We start from the raw sequence: 21,724 nt of genomic DNA, 5'->3' as shown, positions 1-21,724 counted from the left end.
CAGTTACCAGTTATGGAAACTGGATAAAAAAAAAGACGCAAGTTTTCTATTTACTTCATTCATTCATTCATTCATTTTCTATTTATTCGTTATATACGGTACAATAATAATTACCCAAAAATAACTACATTTGTGCGTATACCACCACCACCACCACCACCACACGTTGCTTTGTTTTGTTTTTTTCATTTTTTTTTTTTATTTCAAATTTGAAATTGTTGAAAACTTTAGCTTTTTTTTCTTGAGTGATTGAGAAGAAAATCATTTTGTTGTTGTTGTTGTTGTTGTTGATGTTTGGTTAACAGTTAACACAACAAGAAAACCATTTTGCTTTCCATATATTGATGATGATGATTATTGGACAATGAAGAAATGGAAATAGAAAGAAAGAAAGAAAGAAAAAATCAATCGATTTCATCCAAAAAATCGATAAATATCATCAATATACAATCGAATCGATCAAATCAAATCAATTGATTTTAGATTCGAAATTTCGTTGTTGTTCCGCCGATCACATATTTTTTTCTCCACTTTACATTCATTTATTATTTCTAGATATGCGTGTGTGTGTGTGTGTGTGTGCAATATGATGATGATGATGAGTGCGGTCAGTTTACTATCGTGCGAATTAATCAACAACAACAACAGCAACAATGAAGTGGAACTAAGAAAAAAAAGCCAATTTTAGCCAATAATTTTTCTTTTTTTATTTTGTTGACCATTATATATAGCCACAATTGGTCCATCATCATCATCATCATCGTCATTATTTTTCATCAGATTTTTTTTTCTATATGGAGAAAATTTATTCACTCGTTGAGAATATATGATGATGATGATGATGATGAACATTATCGGTTTGGTCAATGAGTCAGTCAATGGAAAAAAAAGATGTATCGATGTATCATCATTCAGTCAATCATCATCATCATCGTCTGAAAAAAATTGCTCATCTTGATTGGTTTTGAATATCAATTTTTTTTTTTTTGATGTTCGTACACATTGAGATTTAGATTTTTTTTGTTTTGTTTTGTTTTTTCATTTTCATTTTTTTTTCTCTCGTAAATCTTTATGGATTTTTCTTTTTTTTTCTCGAATCATAATTCATCATCATATATATAATCCACAAAGTTAGTGGTTAAAAATTCTTCTGTTGTTTGGATTTAGTGTATAAAGATGATGATGATGATGATGATGATGTGGTGTGATGAAGCCTTGTATGGTCATCATTCATTCATTCATTCAACAGGACAAAAAACCTGATGATCGGGCTTTTTTTTATTATTACTGTTATTGTCGTCGTGGTGGTGGCTTTGTCAAAGTTTCCATTTGCAATTATAACTTATTTTATTTTATTTTATTTTCGAGATTCGAATAAAACAAAAAAAAACGAAAATGAATCCGGAAATCAGATGGATTGAATTTGATTTGAATAATGACAATTAACTGCTGAGAATTAGTTAGTGTGTGTGTGTGTGTGTGTGTGTGTGTGCAATCTTGAACAAACGAATCAAATCAAATCAAATTGAAATCATAATCATCGATTTATTGTTATTTTATCACCATAAATCAAATGATGATCATGATGATCATGATAAAGTGACTGATTATTGAAAAAATCATTTATCATCAAAATTAAGTATTTAGATTTGGATGTTTTTTTTTATTATTGATTCGTGATTTCAAATCAAACAACAATCGATTATTGTGATCGATTATTGCGTACATCATAACAATCAAATTATCATCATCATCATCATCACATTATATTTGTTTTGTTTCCTCATTTTTCCAATTGTCATTGTAACCATAAACACCTACGGATGTACCACCCACCATAATCAAAAAATAATTTCATTTTTTATTTCAAAAATTCATTGATCGGATTTTTTTTTTTTTGCTGCATTTTCTTTTGAATAGAATTATGTTAATGATCTCAACCATTTCATGATGATGATGATGATGATCCACCCATAAAGAAATCATTATCATCGTTGAACGAGACAAAAAAAAAAAAAAATTCGTAACATTATATGTGAATTATGTGATTTTTTTTTGTTGTTGTTTTTGTTCACATAATTTTTTTCAATTATTTTTTTCAATGTTTTTTTTCCTTCAGGTATATATTGTATTGTTATTATGGATAATCAAATCTATTATGGCATGAACACATCATCATCATCATCATGATGATGATCATCATTATTGTTATGAAAATCATAAAGATCGACATGAAAATAACATCATCAGTGAGTTGATAATGATTGAGTGGCCCAAAAAAAAAAATTTCGGTGAGAGACATCCATATCTAACGTTATTTTCATATTTTCAAATGAACTTTATCATCGTTTGGTTGGTTAGTGAAAAATTTTTTCTTCCATGGGGGGAGGGAGACATTTTTTTTTATAGGTTAATCTTTTCACTATTTGACGATTGAATACAAATAAAAAAAAACCATATCATCATCATCGTCATCATTTCAAAAGAAATGGATGCTATAATTTTCGGCAAAATATCGAATCGATATATTTATTTTTTTTTCGCGCATTCGTTCATCACCTGTCCTCCTGTCATTTTGTTGTTGTTGTTTTGATATATCATATATAAAAAACACGGGTAACATATTTTTTTTTCTATACATCAAAATGAAAAACATTGTCTTGTGTAATAATTTAAATCATTGGATGATTGGTCCAGAAATGATGATGATGAACATCAGCTGATTGAACAAATATCTAACAAAAAAAAACACAATCATCATCATCGTCATCATTCATGATTATGATGAATGATGATGATGATGACGATGATGGCAACAACTGCTAATCATACCATAGACTGGATCAATATTGGAATCTTGGATTAATTAACTGCGAATTGTCGACAGGCACACACACACACTTGTAGAATGATTGCTGTGTTTATTCCAATTTTTTCTTCCAGAAAAAAAAATCATCTTTTTGATGATGGTAGTCATTTTTTTTTTGTTCTTGCCCGTAATCGTTATTATTACCGACTTTTTTTTTCTTCTTTTCAGTGTAATTTGTGGCTGAACGAACCAAATGAATATATATGATGATGATAATTGAAGCACAGAAAACGACCAGGATGAACAAAAAATTGTCTTGAATTCGAATCGAAATCGAATCGATTGATTTGATTGATCATTGTTGTTTATTTATGGATTTTTATTATCATCATCATCATCATCGTCGTCGTGATGACGATTTGTATTTGCTGAGAATTATAACATATTATATATTTGTTACGACGATACAAACAATCAACATAGTGAGAGTGATGATAAAAGTGAGAAAGAAAAAAAAAACAAAAAAAAATCTTAAGAATCTCTTTTTGTGTAAAGAAAAAAAAAGTGATGGAAAAGAAATCCAAAAATCGAAACCGGGAAACAAAATCTTTATCGACGACAACGACAACAGCAACATGTTGTTAACAACACACTAAGAACGGTCGGAAATTGGAGCCATAATAATAATAACATAACATCACCTGTGTCTGTCTGACATTTTCGTTTTTTTTTCTGCTGGTCAGATTGAGAAATCAATGCTCATTGTTAAAAAAAAGGATGATAAAGATGATGATGATAATAATAATAAAAAAAAATACCGGTAATTTAAAATCTTTCAATTTCAAAAACGCAGAAGAAAATGTTTCATTTTATAAATATAGATCTTGTCCATAGATAATAAAAAGTGATATATAAATACAGCAACAACAACAACAACAACAACAATGGTGATGGACGAATCAATCGACTGAATGAACAACGATAGTGAACAACAAAACAAATGACAATCATCAATGACAAAAAAAAATGTTATAAATTGAAGAGGAAATTTTTTTGTTTTGTTTTGTTTTGTTTCAAGAAAAAAAAAATTTTTTTTTCTTTTTCTGAAAACAAATAGGAAAGAAAGAAAAATTTGCTGCTGCTGCTGCCACTTTGTTCTTTGATTGAAAAATGTGCTCGGTTAATGTTATTTACCGTGTTTTTTTTTTGTTGATGATGATGGTGAAAATGTGTTAAATGACAAATGTTTTTTTTTTGTTGTTCCCCACACATTGGTAAAATAATACATTCTTAACATATTGGTCATCATCATCATCAGAAAAAAAAACAGAAACTTAATGGACCATGATGATGATGATGAAGATGAGCCATTAATTTGTTGTGTATATGTGTTATTGGTGATGGAAAAACACAATGGCCAACAACAACAACAACAAGGATGTAAAAGCCGGTATTTATTTTTTTTTTTTTTTTGTACAGCAAAAGCAACAACAAATTAACAAATCATACACAAACAAAAGGGTTATCACTTGATTAATCAAGTGAAAAAAAATGACTTTTATTTCATTTCAATCATTTCATTCATACACACACACCTAAAGAAATCAAACATTGACCATAATAAATCATCATTGATGATGATGATGATGAACATTCAATTTGATGGAACAGAATTATTTTTCTCTTGAATAACAAAAAATTTTTTTCCTCTTTCTTCGTTTTCAGATGATGATGATGACGATAATCGATGATTTCTGTGTGTGTGTCAAACACACACACACACGGTAATCAATTGTCAATATGGTCAATTTTGTTGTTGTTGTTGTATTCTTTTGTTTTTCTTTTTCAATCGTGAGAAAAGTCATGCAAAATAATCATAATCACAACAAGAAAATTTGAATGAAATGAAATGAAAAATGGAATTTGAATGTCAAGTTTAGTCATATTTTTTTTTGTCAACTTTGATTATGATGTCAAATATTTTGCCACGGTTTTTTTTTGTTTGTTCGAATTAATTTTTTTTGTTTTATTGATTATATCGTCATGTGTCGTCAATTGTGAACAAAACAACTTTGAACTTTGTGAATAAATTTCATTTTCATTTTCATTTTTGTTTTTTTTCACACACACACACACGCGCACGCGCAAAAAGAGACAATTTTCATTATTTTTTTTCGACAATATATATATGTAGATTAATGAACACTAGTTTTTTTTCTGGATCAATTTTTTTTTCCCATTTGTTGATTTTTTTTTTACAATCTTGTGAAAAAAAAGACAGACTTTCCCATCATACACACACACACACACACACTGATTTGTGAGCTAAATATATGAATCTTTCCATCCATTTGATGATGATGATGATCATCATTAGTTTCTGGTTCATTCCATCATTTCATTTCTTTGGAAAAAAAAGGAAAAAAAAATACCAAGCTCTCGCGTGTAAACGAGAAAAAAAAATTTTGACGAAAATTAATTTCTTTTGTTTGTATGTGTGTGTGTGTTTGTCTTGGAAGAAGAATATAGGAAGAAGAAGAAGAAGAAGATCAACGGTACACACACACACACACACACAAAACACATGGCTAAATATTTGTTCATCAAAACAATGTTTTTTTTTTTTTTGATGTGTATAAACAAAATTGTTTGCATGGTTCATCATCATCATCATCATCATCATCGTTTTCATTTCCATTTATTTTTATTTGTTCTTTTTTTTTCTCTTGTTGTTGTTGTTGTTGATGTTCATCATTCAGTAATCCTCCATTTCAATCATATACAAAACCTAACCATTCAACCTAACCAACCAACCAAACGACTGACCGACCGACCGACCGACCGGTCATTTTATTTTAGCAATATATACACACTGATGACAAGCCAAAACATATGGACAATGTCCACCATATCGCCAAAATTGATGAGCATCATCATCATCTTATGAACAAAATTTTAATGGAAAATGATTTTTTTTTCTTCTTTCTTTCTTTCGTTTACTTTCTCTTTCGTTTTGCATCACACACATCTGGTTTATCTGTCATTTGTCAGCTGGTATTTAATCGATGTATATATATTAATATATAGGGCTGGCAATAAAAAAAAAAAAATTTATCGACAGATATATCAGGTCATTCGTTCATGATCATCATCATCATTTTGAACGTTTTCTTTTCTGTTTTGTTTTGTTTTGTTTATTTGTTTGTTTGATTACACATGATTGGTTCAATCAAAGTGCATTTATTAGTGAATCGAATGAATCGAAAACAAAAATCGATAAACTTTTCATTTCATTTTTAACAACAATAAAAAAAAACCGGTAGCATTCCAGCATTGATTTTTGATTTTTTTTCGCTCTTTAATAATGATGATGATGATTACATTTGGATATCACATCACAATAATCATTGTGAGTCTGTTTTCTGTTTTGTTCGTTCATTTGTACCATCATATTTTTAATTCTCATTGTTTGGATTTTTTTTCCGGTTCGTTTCTGGATAACAAACAAACAAACAAACGAACAGACAGACAGACAGACAGACAAGCAAACAAGCAAGCAAACAAACGAAAAAAAAATCACATTTTTTTTCCTAGCTGTCCATTTGAAAAAAAACCCACAGACACATGGAGAAATTTTTTTTTTTTTTTTTTTTGGTTCCGCATGTATTTCATTATTATCTGATCTCGATGGATGGATGAATGGCTGGCTGGCTGGCTAGCTGGCTGATTGATGCCATATAAATGAATAAAGTTAATATGATTGGCGTCGATGGAGCATCTTCATTCATTCATTCATTCATCTCATTTTCATTTTCATTTTCATTTTCATTTTTTTAAATGTTAAATTTCTCCCAATCCAATCATTTTTTTCAATATGTTTCGAAAAATTATTTGACAGACAACTGTGATGATGATGATGATGATGATGAAATTTGTCTATTATCACACACACACAAAATTATTTCCGTAACCTATTCTATCCTAATAGCAATAATGATTCGTTTATAATAATTTTTTTCATTTTATGAATATATTTTATTTACTCATTTTTTTCTATTAATTTTTCTGTTTTTTTTTATGTTTTGTTATTGTAATCAATATTTACGCTATTTTTAGTTTTGTTGCTGTTGTTGTTGTTGTTGTTAATAGAAACTAAATGAAATTATAGCTAAATCGATCAATCGATCGATTGATCCAATTATTGGCTGAAAATCTATTGTACAGAGAGAGAGAGAAAAAATTGAAATTACAAATTTAGGAAAAAAAAGAGAGAGTTAGATGTGGTTGGATTAAACTATATATATGTATATTATATACTATTATTACGACAATCATTGTGTATTGGAATTAAATTGTATATGATTATCATTTGATTGTTTGGTAAAATTGATTGATTGGATATTGGATAATACATATATAAATCGGATTCGATTCAATTCGATTTTTTTTTTTTTTTTTTTTGATAATCATCACCAGGTAAATCGGTTTTTTTTGCTGTTTGTCTTATTAAAATTTAAATTTTTCAATTTTCAATTGTGGATTGGTTATTTTTTTTGGTTCTATTTTTTCGATTTTTCACCAAAAAAAAACAACCACCATATCACACCTTATTCTCTGTTTTTTTGTTTTGTTTTTTTTTTGGATGTTCATTTTACATTTTACGATAAATAAATACCATAAATCGATTGATTGCTTGAGATTCAATCGATGGTCTGTGTGTGTGTGTATGTGTGTGTATCCAATCAATTCATGTGTTTGAATGAAAGAAACAGCAACAACAACAATCGATTATTTGAAGGATAGTATCGATACAAAAAATCGATTCGATCTAATGGATGAAGATGGATGCGCCATCAAACCATCCATTGAATGAATGAATGAATGAACATGAATGAAGCTCGTTATGATTGTTGTTGTTGTTTGAGTTTGAATTCGAGTTCGAGTTCGAGGATGATGATAACAATAACCATCACCAAAACCACCACTACTACTACCACGATGGTGATCATCATCATCATCATCATCATAATAATCAAATCGATCAAAATTCTTTTGTGGTGGTACTATATTTAATTTAATCAATCACTTCCGGATTTATGCCAATTTTTTTTTTGCTATTTCTGTCTTTTTCAAAAAGAAATTTTTTTTTTTTTTTGTTCATTCAGATATAACTATAGATTTATTCACCATTGCTAACGATATAATATGATGGTGGTGGTGGTTGTGGTCAACTAATAATCACTTATAACGATATTTGTGAATATTTTTTTTTGTTGTTGTTCTGATGTGATTAGCTTGACCGGTTGGCTGATTATAAACACACACACACACAAAGTCTCCATATATTTACGTTACGGTTGAAAAAATTTCCAATTTTTTTTCTGACCAAAAAAAAAAAAAAACAGAAAAACAAACGTAATAATTCGTTAATAGATCATTTTAAATGGCCTGTTGATGTTCATTTTCATCACCCAATTGATTGGTCAATTGATTGATTGATTGATTGAATTTCTATCAAATCCAGAAAATAAAATGTTCGTTAATTAATCTAGTATTTGAAGTGGAAAAAAATGATTAAGAATTTGATTGTTGTTGTTGTGGTTGTTGTTGTTGTCGTCGTTGTTGTTGTTGTTGTTGTTGACAGCTACGATTAGCATAGATTTTTTTTTTTAATATATTCAAATTAATACATCAATCATCATCATTCCAATTCACGTTTTTTGCTGTTTTATTTTTGTTTCGAGAAGGAACCGAAATTTACAATTTAAAATTAATTCGAATGTGGGTTTTTTTTTTGCTAGAAAATTAAATTAAATTAAATTATTTTTATTTTTGACCACCACAAAATATCAATAGCCAATTTATTATTAACCACTGGTTATAATAATAATAAAAAAAAAACATGATCATGATGATGATGTATATTCACCAGGTAGACAGACAGTGGTCATCATGATGAAAATATTTTTTTCTCCACTTTTTTTTCTATCCACCATTCACACGTAATAATCTAAAGAAAAACTACATCACCAACATCATCATCATAACATTTATAACAATCAATCATTAAGCATGAAACCATTTTAACCATTTCAAAAAAAAAAAAAAAAAATTCTCAAAACCCATATATATAAAAAAAATATGCAAATGATGATATCATCATGATCCATATCTTGAATTAAATCTGACAACACAACAGCAACAACCACAACAACAACAACAGCAACAACAACAACCTGTTGAAGAAAAAATGAACAACCTGTTGATTTTTGTTGAACACATTTCAACGGTGGTCATGGAGACGTAAACATAACCATCATCAATGAAGATCAAAGATGCCAAATGAAAATCTTTCATTCAATTTTTATTTTCTTTGGAAAAATATTTTCAGAAACATTTTTTTTTTCGTTGTTGCTGTTGATGATCACCCGGTGTGAGTGAATTTTTTTTATTTACAAAAAAAAAAATTCTCTCTCCCTGGTCTGTGTGTCTCCATGATCGTGATTTGCATAATACCATCTTTGATCTTTACCTCTATGGTGGCGGTGGTGGTAGTTGGTTTTGATATTTCTCATGAATTTTTTTTTTTTTTGCAGTTCCATCATTTAGATTTTTCTCGTGTTTCAATTTTCTCATCATGATGATGATGATGTTATTATTAAATATTTATGGGTCGTGTGTGTGTGTGTGTGTGTGTGTGTGTGTGTGTGTGTAATATGTGTGTGTGCGTGGGAGTGTTTTTTAATTCACCACCAGGGATTTTTTTTCACTTTATTTGTTGATTTTATGACAATCTCAATCCGTTCTATATGGAAAAATAACCAGTTTTTTTTACAGTGTGACTGCATTCAATTCAAAAACAATTAACAAAAAAAAAAAATGTTTACAATCCAGAACAATCAAATGAAATCAATCAGCGATGATGATGATAATTCTCTATTCGGCTATTTCGATTCAATTTTTTTTCCTAATATAAATCATTAATTCATATCCGGTGATGATATTTCCACACCAATGGTTTAATATCATCATCATCATCATCATCATGCAAAAAAATTTTATTTTATCCAACAACAACAACAACAACAACAACAAGTGTTTGACATTTTCAATTGTATCATCGTAATAATAAATTTTTTTTTCAGTTCTCCAACCTGTTGTCGACTTTTTTTTTGTTTGTCAGGAATACAAATTCGTTTTTATTATCATCTTCGATCATGATATGCAAAAAAATTTTCGGACATAAAAATTTTTAAATTTTTTTTTTCTTCTCAGCGCACAGTGAAAAAAAAACCATGATAGATTTATTGATGTATGAAAAAAAAACATACACAAACATAATCATTTGTGCAACACATTCACACACTGTTGTATAGTTCCGGTTCTGAAATTTTTTTTTTCGTTTCGTTTCGTTTTGTTTAGTTTTGTGTTGTTCTAAATAACACACACACGTGTATATTATCAACAACTATTGATCCGATAATTTGAATGGAGAAAAAATTTTTTGTAAAATTCAAATTTTAAGCTCCTCAAATATATGACGTAACGAATCGAATGTTTGAAATTTTTTTTTCACTTCAAAATGATGAAATGCATGCATAGAATTGAAAATTGAAAATTTTTGCTCAAAATACAAAGAAAAAGATGAAAAAAAAACACACGTTGTCATCCTTTGTTACAAATTTGCCGGTAAAAACTAGAAATTTACAACAATAACAAAAAACTTGACACTTGCACACACACACACGCAAAATTACTACTAAATCTTTATTTATAACAAGACAAGACAAGACAAGACAAGAAAAAAAATACAACGAAAGGAAATGAATTTTTTTTCCTATAGGAAATGATTATCACCATCATCATCATCATCTTAATTATAACGACAAAAAATTTGATATTGGGACCCAAACAAAACAAAAAACGAAAACGAAAACGAAAAGTGACACCCAAAAAAACAACGAATTGATGGTGATAATGATGTAACAAAAGAAAAGAGAATATTACGTGTATTCACCACCATAATGATCATTGTTGTATTGCGAACTAAAAAACTGAAAAGAAAATCTTCTGTTTTGTTTCTTAATTAATGATTTATTTTTCCATTGGGCAAAAAAAAAAGAACAACAACAGAAAAAAAATAATAATAAACAAATTCAGATTTCAACAATTTCTGTTGAAATGAAGAAAAAAAAAGAAAATAAAAAAAAGGATGGTCCAGTGGAAAAAAAAAATCAATGCATTGTTGTTGTTCCATGTTGTTGAATGATGACCAATCGGTCGGTCGGTCAGTTTTTTTTTTGGAGAAAATATATTCGCATATTGTCTGTTTTTTTTTGCATAACTTGGCTATTTCTATTTTACTACAACGACGAAGACGAACACACAAATCATCATCATCATAATCGTTATTCCAACCATTCATGGATTTTCTCTTTTTCGGGTTTTCATTTTGCCATTTTTTTTTTCTCAATTCATATATAAATTCTTATATGAAGATGCTTCACACACACACACACACACACACACACAGACACAAGACACAGGTGATGGCAAATTGGTGTGGTGGGATGTTTGTTTGACTCTTTACATTCAAAATCGCATCATCTTTATAATAATAATTTTCAGTTGTTTTTTTTTTTTTGTTTTGTTTGCCATTTGTTTGTTCAATCGGTTGGTCCACAAACATACATATACATATATAAAAAGACAACATCGTCTTTGTGGATGGTGAACACATTTCACTTTCACCAGAAAATGAAAAAAAAAAATTTTTTATTTTTTTATCATAACGGTATTCATTCGTTTGTTCTTTTCTAAAAAATTCGATGTTTTTTTCCAACAATAATGATGGTCATCTATATTACATAGTATGTGACAACAACAATGGTTAAAATAGTCATATAATCAATTCCAATTTTGGTTGTTTTTCCCACAACAACAACAAACAATAGTAACAACAACAACAACCATTGCCGATGATGATGATAATAATGTCCACATTTTTAGACAAATTTTTTTTTTGCATCTTCAACTTCATTTCCCAATTCGGAATATATACCATGTTATATGTGTGAATATTTTTTTTTTTTTAAATAACTAAACTTTGTTGTGTTTTTTGTCAGTGTTTTTTGTGTGTGAAAATTTTCTTTGGTTTTTTTTTCTCCGTTCGATAATGATTTCATAAAAAATATTCAAATACATTTGAAATTCTTGTGTTTATTTGGTAAATTTCATCACCACCACCATCACATACATTCATATATATGAATGAACATTCGAATATTATCATCATTATCATTCATAAATTATTATTATTCGATATGGCCCAAATTAGGCTATTAGATTTTCGAATAATTCATCATCATCGTTATGATTTTAGTCAAAAATATTGGTTACTATCGATTTTTATATCGATATATTCAATAATCATATCAACGACTTTTGGTCAACAACAACAACCACCATCACCACCACAACAACAACAAGTATTTCCAATACCATTTTCACCTAGTTTATATCATAATCCTCACCATCATCATCATCATCATTATAATCATCATCAATATTTTAATCCTCAACATCAAAATTTTAATCATTTATTATTATCATCACAACGCTCACCACAATTAGTGCCATCATCATCATCATCATCATCATCATTACCATTGTCATCATCATCATCACCAAATAATGTGGTAACAACAAAAAATATTATTGGAACGATGGTCATACCATCATCATCTGGTATGATGGCAACAAAATCGTCAAAATTACAACAACCACATCAATCATTAAAACAACAACAACAACAAACATTACAATCAATATCGACAATATCAACATTACAGCCGAAATTAAAATTACCAATACAGACAATATTGCCACCGATACCATCTGTAAAGAAAAAACCAATTTTACCGGAATTATCACCACAAGCTGGTTGGATACCATCGAAAATTTTACCATTCGATAGTGTAAGGATACCAAAATTGAAGTAAGTTTGTCATGTGGATTTTTTTTTATTTTTTTGTTGTTAACCTAACCACACACACACACACACACTGGACACATATGAAACATTTGTCCTGTAATAAATAATTAGTGATGATGATTGTCGTTTGATAAAATTTTTTTTTATACAATTAAATATTTAATTTTTCAAAAAAAAAAAAAAAAAAAAAAAACATTAAACAGGTTAGCAACATACTTGGAAATACACCTGTGATAGTTTTTTTTCTGTTTACCTGTGTATAATTAACCTTTAGCTGAAACAAAAACAAAAAAAAAACAAACAAACTATGTTTATCCACACAGATGATATAAGCATCTTTCTACTACTGTTGTTGTTGTTGTTGTTGTTGTTGGTTTTTTTTTTGGTGAGCAACAACAATTATTGAGATTAGAGATTTTATTCTTTCTTTCTTTTTTGTTCATCAAGCTAAAAAACATTTTCATTTTCATTTTCATTTTTATCCACTTTTTTTTTGGCCATCATAAGATGGCCATTGACCAGAACCATTATTATCATCATCATTGTTGTTGTTGTTGTTGTAGTTGTTTTTTTTTACATTATACACCATGATGATGATGTATCCATCTGGTTCTTTGGCTGTAATCATTATCATGGAGAAGAAGATTTTTTTTCAGTTGTTTATCATATATAGAGCTTTAATAATAATAATAATAATAATGTGTGCATATGTTTGTGCACATAATAGATCACTATCTCACCTTTGACCTAATTTATCATTATATTACGAACAAAAAAAAATTGAATGAATTAATTGTAACAGTGAAAACATGATTCTTGTTGGATTGATAAAAATCTTGATCGTGTAAACGATCAACTTCAATATAATCCAATAAACATTTCATATACTGATTGGATTAAATAATGGACAACGATGATGATGATGATCATAATAATAAAAATAGAATCAAATGCAATGCAATTTTACAATAGTTTCAAACGTTATAAAACGAATATAAAAAAAATAACGGATTACATTTATATTCTCACCAAAATTATCTATCTATCACCATCACCATCATCATCATCATCATTATTGATCGTTCAATCGATCATAATCATAATGGTAACTATTTATATATATAAACATATATTCATATATTCTTATCATTTTCATTTTCATTTTCATTTTTTTTTTCATATTATCAAATTGTCATTATATACATCGACAATAATATATAGCTGAGAGTTAGAGAGAAATAGAGATTATCAATTGACAAAATAAGTATATGAATGATGTAGCTACCGTTTATTATTATTCATCATTGATCCATTATATTACAATTGAACAATTTTATTTGAAATTGAATTGATCGTGATGTTGATGATGATGATGATGATGATGATGATGATCATAGTGAATAGATAACTGTTCATTCATACGAATTTGTAATATTGTCTGATTGATTGACATTTTTTTTCCATTTTTTTTTTGTTGTTGTTGTTGTTCCAAATCCTTTTGTTCAATAAATAATAAATGTATGTATGTATACATATTGATAAATATAGATCTCAATCGATGGCTACTGCTGCATCATCGAAATTATCATCAACAACAACATCTATGGATGTACATTCTTCATCATCATCATCATCATCATCATCAGCATCGACACCAACAACTTCCAATGAACAGCAATCATTATCATCAACAACCATATCTACAATATCAACAATTGTTTCGCCACAATCAAAGGCTAAAAATATTTTATCATCAAAAATTGTACCAAATTTATCCGGTATTGTTGTACCATTGAATAATAATAATAATAATGTAATGCCTGTTGTTCAACCTGGTCAACCGAAACCGATTTCATCGATCAAATCAGTTCCAGTTCCGGTTGCTGCATCGACAGCCATCCAACCGAATGCCGTTGCACCAATGTCAGCAACAAAAGCAAAAAATAGTACTAGTGGTAGTGATTTAGATACCAGTGCATCGTTTTCATTACCCATGATGGATAAGGGTATTATGGGTAAAATTCAAATGTTTCAAAATTTATTTGGAAGTTTAATGAATAAAGGCGGTGGCGGTGGAAAATGTAAGCCTAAATGTGCGAAAATGAAAGGCTATGGAAAAATGAAAATGTCGGTAATGCCTGGTCTGGGCGATAAACAAGCCGAACGTGAAGTTAAAAAATATGTTGATGAAAACACATTGGCCATGTTGTTGATGAAAGCTGTTGCTACAAGTGGTATGTCTAATCATCTGCATTAATCCATTTTCTGAGTTAATTTTATTTTATCCATATATTTAGGTAAAGGCAAAGGCAAAGGAAAAGGAAAAGGTGGCCGAGGTGGTAAGGGAAAAAGTGGTGGTTACAAAGCAGGAAAATCTGGCGGCGGTGGTGGTGGTTATAATTCCGGTGGTGGTGGTGGTTATAATTCCGGTGGTGGTGGCGGTTATAATTCCGGTGGCGGTGGTGGTTATAATTCCGGTGGCGGTGGTGGTTATAATTCCGGTGGTGGCAGTGGATATAGCAATGGAAATATGCAAGGCGGTTATAACTCAGGAAATATGGGCAGCGGTTACAATTCCGGTAACTCGGGTGGTGGAAATTATGGCTCAGGGAATATGGGCGGTAGTGCCGGTGGTTACGATTCCGGGAATATGAACGGAGGGGGTGGTTACAATTCCGGTAACACTGGTGGCGGTTATAGCTCGGGAAATATGGGCGTTAGTGCCGGTGGTTACGATTCTGGCAACTCGGGTGGTGGAAATTATGGCTCAGGGAATATGGGCAGCGGTTACGATTCTGGAAATATGAACGGAGGGGGTGGTTACAATTCCGGTAACACTGGTGGCGGTTATAGCTCAGGAAATATGGGCAGCGGTTACGATTCTGGAAATATGGGCGGTAGTTCTGGCGGTTACGATTCTGGTAGCTCGGGTGGTGGCTATAGCTCTGGAAATGTCGGTGGTAGTTCTGGCGGTTACGATTCTGGTAGCTCGGGTGGTGGCTATAGCTCTGGAAGTGTGGGCGGTAATTCTGGTGGTTACGATTCTGGTAACTCTGGTGGCGGTTATAGCTCTGGAAATATGGTCGGAAATTCTGGCGGTTACGATTCTGGTAGCTCGGGTGGTGGCTATAGCTCTGGAAATGTGGGCGGTAGTTCGGGTGGTTACGATTCTGGTAGCTCGGGTGGTGGCTATAGCTCTGGAAATATGGGCGGAAATTCTGGCGGTTACGATTCTGGTAACAATGGTGGCGGTTATAGCTCTGGAAATGTGGGCGGTAATTCCGGTGGTTACGATTCTGGTAACACTGGTGGCGGTTATAGCTCTGGAAATATGGGCGGAAATTCTGGCGGTTACGATTCTGGTAACAATGGTGGCGGTTATAGCTCTGGAAATGTGGGCGGTAATGATGCTGGCAACTCAGGTGGTGGCTATAACTCAGGCAATATGGGTGGTAATTCTGGTGGTTACGATTCCGGTAACACTGGTGGCGGTTATAGCTCTGGAAATATCGGTGGTGATTCCGATGGTTACGATTCTGGTAGCTCGGGTGGTGGCTATAACTCGGGAAATGTGGGCGGTAGTTCTGGTGGTTACGATTCTGGTATCTCGGGTGGTGGCTATAGCTCTGGAAATGTGGGCGGTAGTTCTGGTGGTTACGATTCTGGTAACTCGGGTGGTGGCTATAGCTCTGGAAATGTGGGCGGAGACGGGGGTGACAATTTTGTTGGTGGTGGTGGCTATAGTTCAGGAAGCTCAAGCGGTGGTGACTATGGCTCTGAAAATAACGGCAATGGAAATGGGGACCATTATGATTCTGTTAGTGCTGGAAGCAGTGGACATTCAAGTACTGGAAATACCGGCAGTTTTGATGATGCTACTTCAGTCGGAAATAGTTATACGGGCGGAAATGGTGATGCTTACAATTCTGGCAGTTCTGTGGGTGGAGAAGATGGTATGATATCTATTGTGATTGATTATTCTAGCTAATAGTAATTGTTTTTTCAATTAGGACATGGAGCAAATGATGTTGATCTTGGCTTTCAAAGCGATTTCAATGATGATTACAATAATGGTGGCGACAATTCTGGTGATGGTTTTGATTCCGGATTCAATGATGGTGGCGGATCCTCGGGTTATGGAGGAAATAATCATCAATCTAACTTTAATAGTGGATCATCCGGTTTCTCATCAGATGGATCTTCATCCGGTTACAGCGGTGGATCAGCATCTGATGGTGGTTTTGGCAATAATGATGCGACTTACGGTGGTGGTGGTGGTGGTGGATCAAATGCAAATAGTGGTTCAAACGATTATCGAAGTTCGTCAGCTCAGATATCCGGACCGAATAATTTCCAAAATCCACGTAGTACAGTATTTGAAGATAACAAAGGTTATGATGATGAACAAAATATTGTTGAACAAACAACCGGTGAAGATGATTCTAGTGAAACATTTGTCGGTGGTATACCGATGAATACGATCAAAGAATTGGTGAATGAAGCCATTACAGCTGCTGAACATCATAAACGCCATATGTCACAATCGATACATTCAATAAAATCGAATCAAAAACATTATGGTTCCGGTGAATCGGTCATTTGGAATGATCATCATCAACAACAACAACAACAGATTGATACAAAATTTAATCAAGTTGAAGATAATTCAAATGAAGATAGCCAAAGTCAAGAATATGAAGGCCATGCATCTAATCGTAATCCAGTTGTCAATCATCCGGTTGTGAAACATGTACTAAATGAAATTGAAAATAATCCAAATTTTCTGGATGGAGCACGTGAATTGGTACCACATCCGAAAACAACAATAGTAACAACAACAACATCATTATCGCCGCCATCGTCATTGTCTGCCACAAGAAGAAAAACTGCAAGTCGATCCAGAACATTTGAACAGAAAATTTCTGCATCAACACCACGTATGAATAAAATTTTTCCACAACTATCAACAACACGTACAACACCGATACCAACAACAACATCAAGAAGACCATCGCCTATTCGATCACAGCCACGAAAGAAAACCTTACCGGAACAATCATCATCATCATCATCATCATCAACAACAACATCGGTAACAACATCAAATCCAATATTTAATATTGAAACAACAATGCCAATAATGCAACCGATAACAAAACCATTGAAAAGTCATCATCATCATCATCATCATCCACATCAATCAAATTCATCTAATCGAAATCATCATCAAAATAATCGTCAAAATCGAACAAGACCACAGAAAAATTTAAGTAATTTATTGAAAAAAGGTTTTTTCAATTCAATGGCTAAATATGGTGATGCTCATAATAATAATAATAACAACAACAACAATAACAATAAGAATAATAGCAACCAGAATCAGAATCAGAACCAGAATCACAATAATCGTAATACACGAATATTTAGAAATTCATGATGATTGAAAAATTGATTGTTTTTCTTTTTTTTTGTTCGATCAAATTCTAATTTGATGATTTTTTTTCTCATTCGTTCTGTCTTTACCCACAGTTCATGTACATAGCCAATTGATTAATTAATTGATTTTTTTTTTGCATCATCAAATTCGAATGATAGTAGTATTTTTATTTGGTATGTTTTTTTTCTCTCTTTCTCTCTGTCCATTTTGTTTTGTTACCTGTGTACGTGTGTTTGTGTTTACCACTCTTTCTCTGTGTTTGTTCGAATCTCGAATATTATCATTATTATTATATGAACAGAATTTTTTTTTCTTCTTCTTCTTCTTCTACGTACAAATTGTTATTGGTCTTGCATTTTTATTTGCCAATTATCAATATTGAATGATTTTGTCTCTTTCTTTCTTTTTTTCATTTGATTAACATCAACATTGAATGGTAAATTGAAAAAAAATAAAAAAAAAAATTTTTTAAATTGATTATTGATTAATCCTGATAATGACTGGTCATCATTTTATGAAAAACAACAACAACAACAACGCAATAAATGACATTGATCAGTGAAAAAAAACAAGTTTTTTTTCGAATGATTGCAAACCAACTGAATGGTAGAAATGGGGAAATACCATTTTTATACTCGACGATCATCATTTGGAAAAAAATTAATCAAACTACGATTCAGTTATTTTTTTTTTTTTTTTTGGAAAACTTTTTATTTTCATCAGATTCTGGAATTTTTTTGTTTCAACATAATATATTATCATCGTGAGGTAAGTTTTCAGGATTTTTTTTTCGCATGAAAATTGAATTCATATCAATATATAATCATATTTGATTTGAATGTCAAAAGATGGCACAATAATTTGTTGATTGATTTTGTTGTTGTTGTTGTTGGTGCACAAGATCGACAAAATTGAATCGAATCAAAAATAATTTGAATAATTCCATTTGGATTTATTTTTCAACTTCATCATCATGTTCAATCACCGAATGGTGGCAAAATCATTAACAATGATGATTCAACGATCAACGATACGACAATTATCAATCGTCAATAGTTGGAATAATAAAAAAAAATTAATTTCAAAAACAGGTTACAAGTGTTTGTATTGTACTCTAACTAATAATATATGGTGGATATGCGTGTGATTTGTATGTAAAACAGCTAAATAATGGTACGACAAAAAAAAACTTGAATTTTTGTCAGACAATTGTTTTGTTGACTTGTCTTACCGAGCCACAACAACAACAAAAAATTGAGAGTTTTGAAATGAGTTGAGTTTAAGGGGCTTTTTCAAGTTTTTTTTCTCATATATTCAGGTCACAAGTATTTATGTGTTTGTTTCGGTTGTTTTGTTGTTGTTGTTGATGATGATGATGATGATGATGATACTTGTTAACTAATAAATTTAACAATTTTGTGAGTTCAATTCTTTTTTTCTTGATTATTCATATCATTGTCGTTGTTTTTTTTTTGGCCTACCATTAGATAATCAACTAAATTTGCCATTATCATCATCACGTATTTTCGTACGAACAATATTCGATCATCAAAAATTTCAACCAATGGCACCATATCCAACGGCTTTGGAACGACAACCAGATATGTCTGAAATACCTCCAAAACAATCATGGAAAGAAGCTGCTTCATTAATCATATTAGCTCCGGATAATAAGCAAAAAAATGAACAACATCTGTCCATGAAATTTGATTATAAATCATTAATGGTTAAACGATCAGTAACATCTTCATTTTTTGCATCAGCATATGTCTTTCCGGGTGGTCAAGTTGAATTGGTAGATTTCGAACAAAAATGGTATGAATTATTCGAAAAATTCGGCGTCAAAATGGATGAATTACATAGTATATCGAACAATATTGTTGGACCAAGACCACCGATGGTTACCGATCCTATTACATTGAAGGGAAAATCTTCAGATCTTAAAATTATAAACATGGATCTTGGTCTTCGAATTTCGGCAATTCGTGAAACGTTTGAAGAAGCTGGTAAGTAGTTTTTTACTGAATTATTTTTCTTGTTACTAATGTTGATCATCATGACACAGGAATACTTTTACTCATTGATCCAAAAAATGCACAAAATAATGATTATTGTAAAGTTTTGACATCAAAATCACTCGATTTGGACTTGAATGAATGGCAGAAAAAAGTTCGATCAGATGCCGGACAATTTATTAAATTATGTGATACATTACATATGGTGCCGAATGTATGGGCTCTATATGAATGGTCAAATTGGCTAACACCAATCAGTGTTGGACATCGACGTTTCGATACAATATTCTATGTTTGTTGTTTTGAACAGAAACCACCAGTTTTTGTTGATAATGCCGAAGTTACTACACCAATTGTATGTATATCGTATTGTTTATTATAATGAATGAAGATTCTGACCATTTATTTAACAGTGGTGTAATCCAATCGAAATACTCGAAGAACATCGGCTGGAACAGGCATTTTTAGCACCACCACAAGTGTATGAATTATCAAGATTATTACGATTTCCAATGATGGACCAATTATATCGTTTTATGAGATCAAGACAAACATTGGGTTGTCAACGTTGGCTTCCAGTTTTCTTTACATATAATGATGGTGCTCTTTCTTTATTACCGGGTGATGAACAATATCCGGTCGTACCTGCTCTAGTAAGCAATGGTAAACAAGTGCCTGAAATCGATGGTAGTGTTCATGATGCAAATCGTGAAGCAAAATCTAAAAATCGAATGGAATTGATGGGCATTAAATGTCGGACAATTTGTACTATTGAACCAGGCTGTGGACATGTACCACCAATTACATATCCTTCAAATGATTTCGATGAACAATCGAAACCGATAGCCAAATTATAAAGTTGTTGTTAAATTGAATTTTATCATTTTTTCTATTGTTGAATAATAATGAAAATTTATTTCTCGAAAAATTGGATGATTCAAATTGAATTAATTTAATTATAGCGTGGTAAAACGGGTAAAATTGGATTATAAGTAGAATCCTGAGGAATGTAGAATCCGAATGATGTTTGATGTGCTTGTGTAACAGCTTTCTGTGATGGTGTCATTGCTTCGAGTGTGGAAAAAGCTGGACCACTAATTGATGGTGGTGTAATTTGATTTGGAAGAATTGGTACCGGAATACTGGATCCAGTTACTGGACCACTAGATAAAATGAATGGTGATGGCGATGATGATGATGATGATGATTGTGATGATGAAGTGGTTGGTAATGCATTGCTCGAGACACCAATCGTTTGTTTTAAATGTTTACTTTTTAATTCATCGAAAACTTTATTTCGTTGCGAATTCTATAAATTTTTTTGATAAATTAATTTTCAAATACGAAAAAAAAACAATAATAATTACCATTGTGATGGACAGATCAAACCAAATCGGCGTCGAAATGAAACAAAAAAAATTCCGAGAAGAATTGAATCCAAAAATTTTTTTTTTTTTTTTTGGAGAAAA

At 31.1% G+C, this 21,724-nt stretch overlaps 3 protein-coding genes across 5 annotated transcripts; 2 read left to right on the top strand and 1 right to left on the bottom strand.

Moving 5' to 3' along the window:
* Positions 1-11,350: 11,350 nt before the first annotated feature.
* LOC124498570 (uncharacterized) lies at positions 11,351-18,713 on the top strand. 2 transcript variants are annotated; one of them, XM_047062341.2, is made up of 5 exons: positions 11,351-12,806; positions 14,352-14,581; positions 14,672-15,037; positions 15,101-16,756; positions 16,814-18,713. In XM_047062341.2, the coding sequence occupies exons 1-5, from the start codon at positions 12,076-12,078 to the stop codon at positions 18,238-18,240; spliced, it is 4,410 nt and encodes a 1,469-aa protein (XP_046918297.2). In that variant the 5' UTR covers positions 11,351-12,075; the 3' UTR covers positions 18,241-18,713. The 2 variants fall into 2 exon arrangements, with proteins under 2 accessions (XP_046918297.2, XP_046918296.2); XM_047062340.2 differs by having other exon boundaries at positions 14,352-15,037.
* A 210-nt stretch (positions 18,714-18,923) lies between these two features.
* On the bottom strand, positions 18,924-21,714 carry LOC124498604 (uncharacterized). The gene is made up of 2 exons (XM_047062391.2): positions 21,623-21,714; positions 18,924-21,564 (listed from the first exon to the last, which is right to left on the bottom strand). The coding sequence occupies exons 1-2, from the start codon at positions 21,623-21,625 to the stop codon at positions 21,208-21,210; spliced, it is 360 nt and encodes a 119-aa protein (XP_046918347.2). The 5' UTR covers positions 21,626-21,714; the 3' UTR covers positions 18,924-21,207.
* On the top strand, positions 19,117-21,183 carry LOC124498602 (acyl-coenzyme A diphosphatase NUDT19). 2 transcript variants are annotated; one of them, XM_047062387.2, is made up of 4 exons: positions 19,117-19,331; positions 19,728-20,246; positions 20,306-20,610; positions 20,669-21,183. In XM_047062387.2, the coding sequence occupies exons 1-4, from the start codon at positions 19,214-19,216 to the stop codon at positions 21,110-21,112; spliced, it is 1,386 nt and encodes a 461-aa protein (XP_046918343.2). In that variant the 5' UTR covers positions 19,117-19,213; the 3' UTR covers positions 21,113-21,183. The 2 variants fall into 2 exon arrangements, with proteins under 2 accessions (XP_046918343.2, XP_046918342.2); XM_047062386.2 differs by having other exon boundaries at positions 19,214-19,340.
* Positions 21,715-21,724: the final 10 nt, after the last annotated feature.

This window comes from Dermatophagoides farinae, chromosome 3 (genome assembly GCF_024713945.1).
Source record: "Dermatophagoides farinae isolate YC_2012a chromosome 3, ASM2471394v1, whole genome shotgun sequence".
NCBI classification, from domain to species: Eukaryota; Metazoa; Arthropoda; class Arachnida; order Sarcoptiformes; family Pyroglyphidae; genus Dermatophagoides; species Dermatophagoides farinae.
The sequence above is the reverse complement of the archived record's forward strand: the minus strand, read 5'-3'. Positions and strand labels throughout refer to the sequence as shown.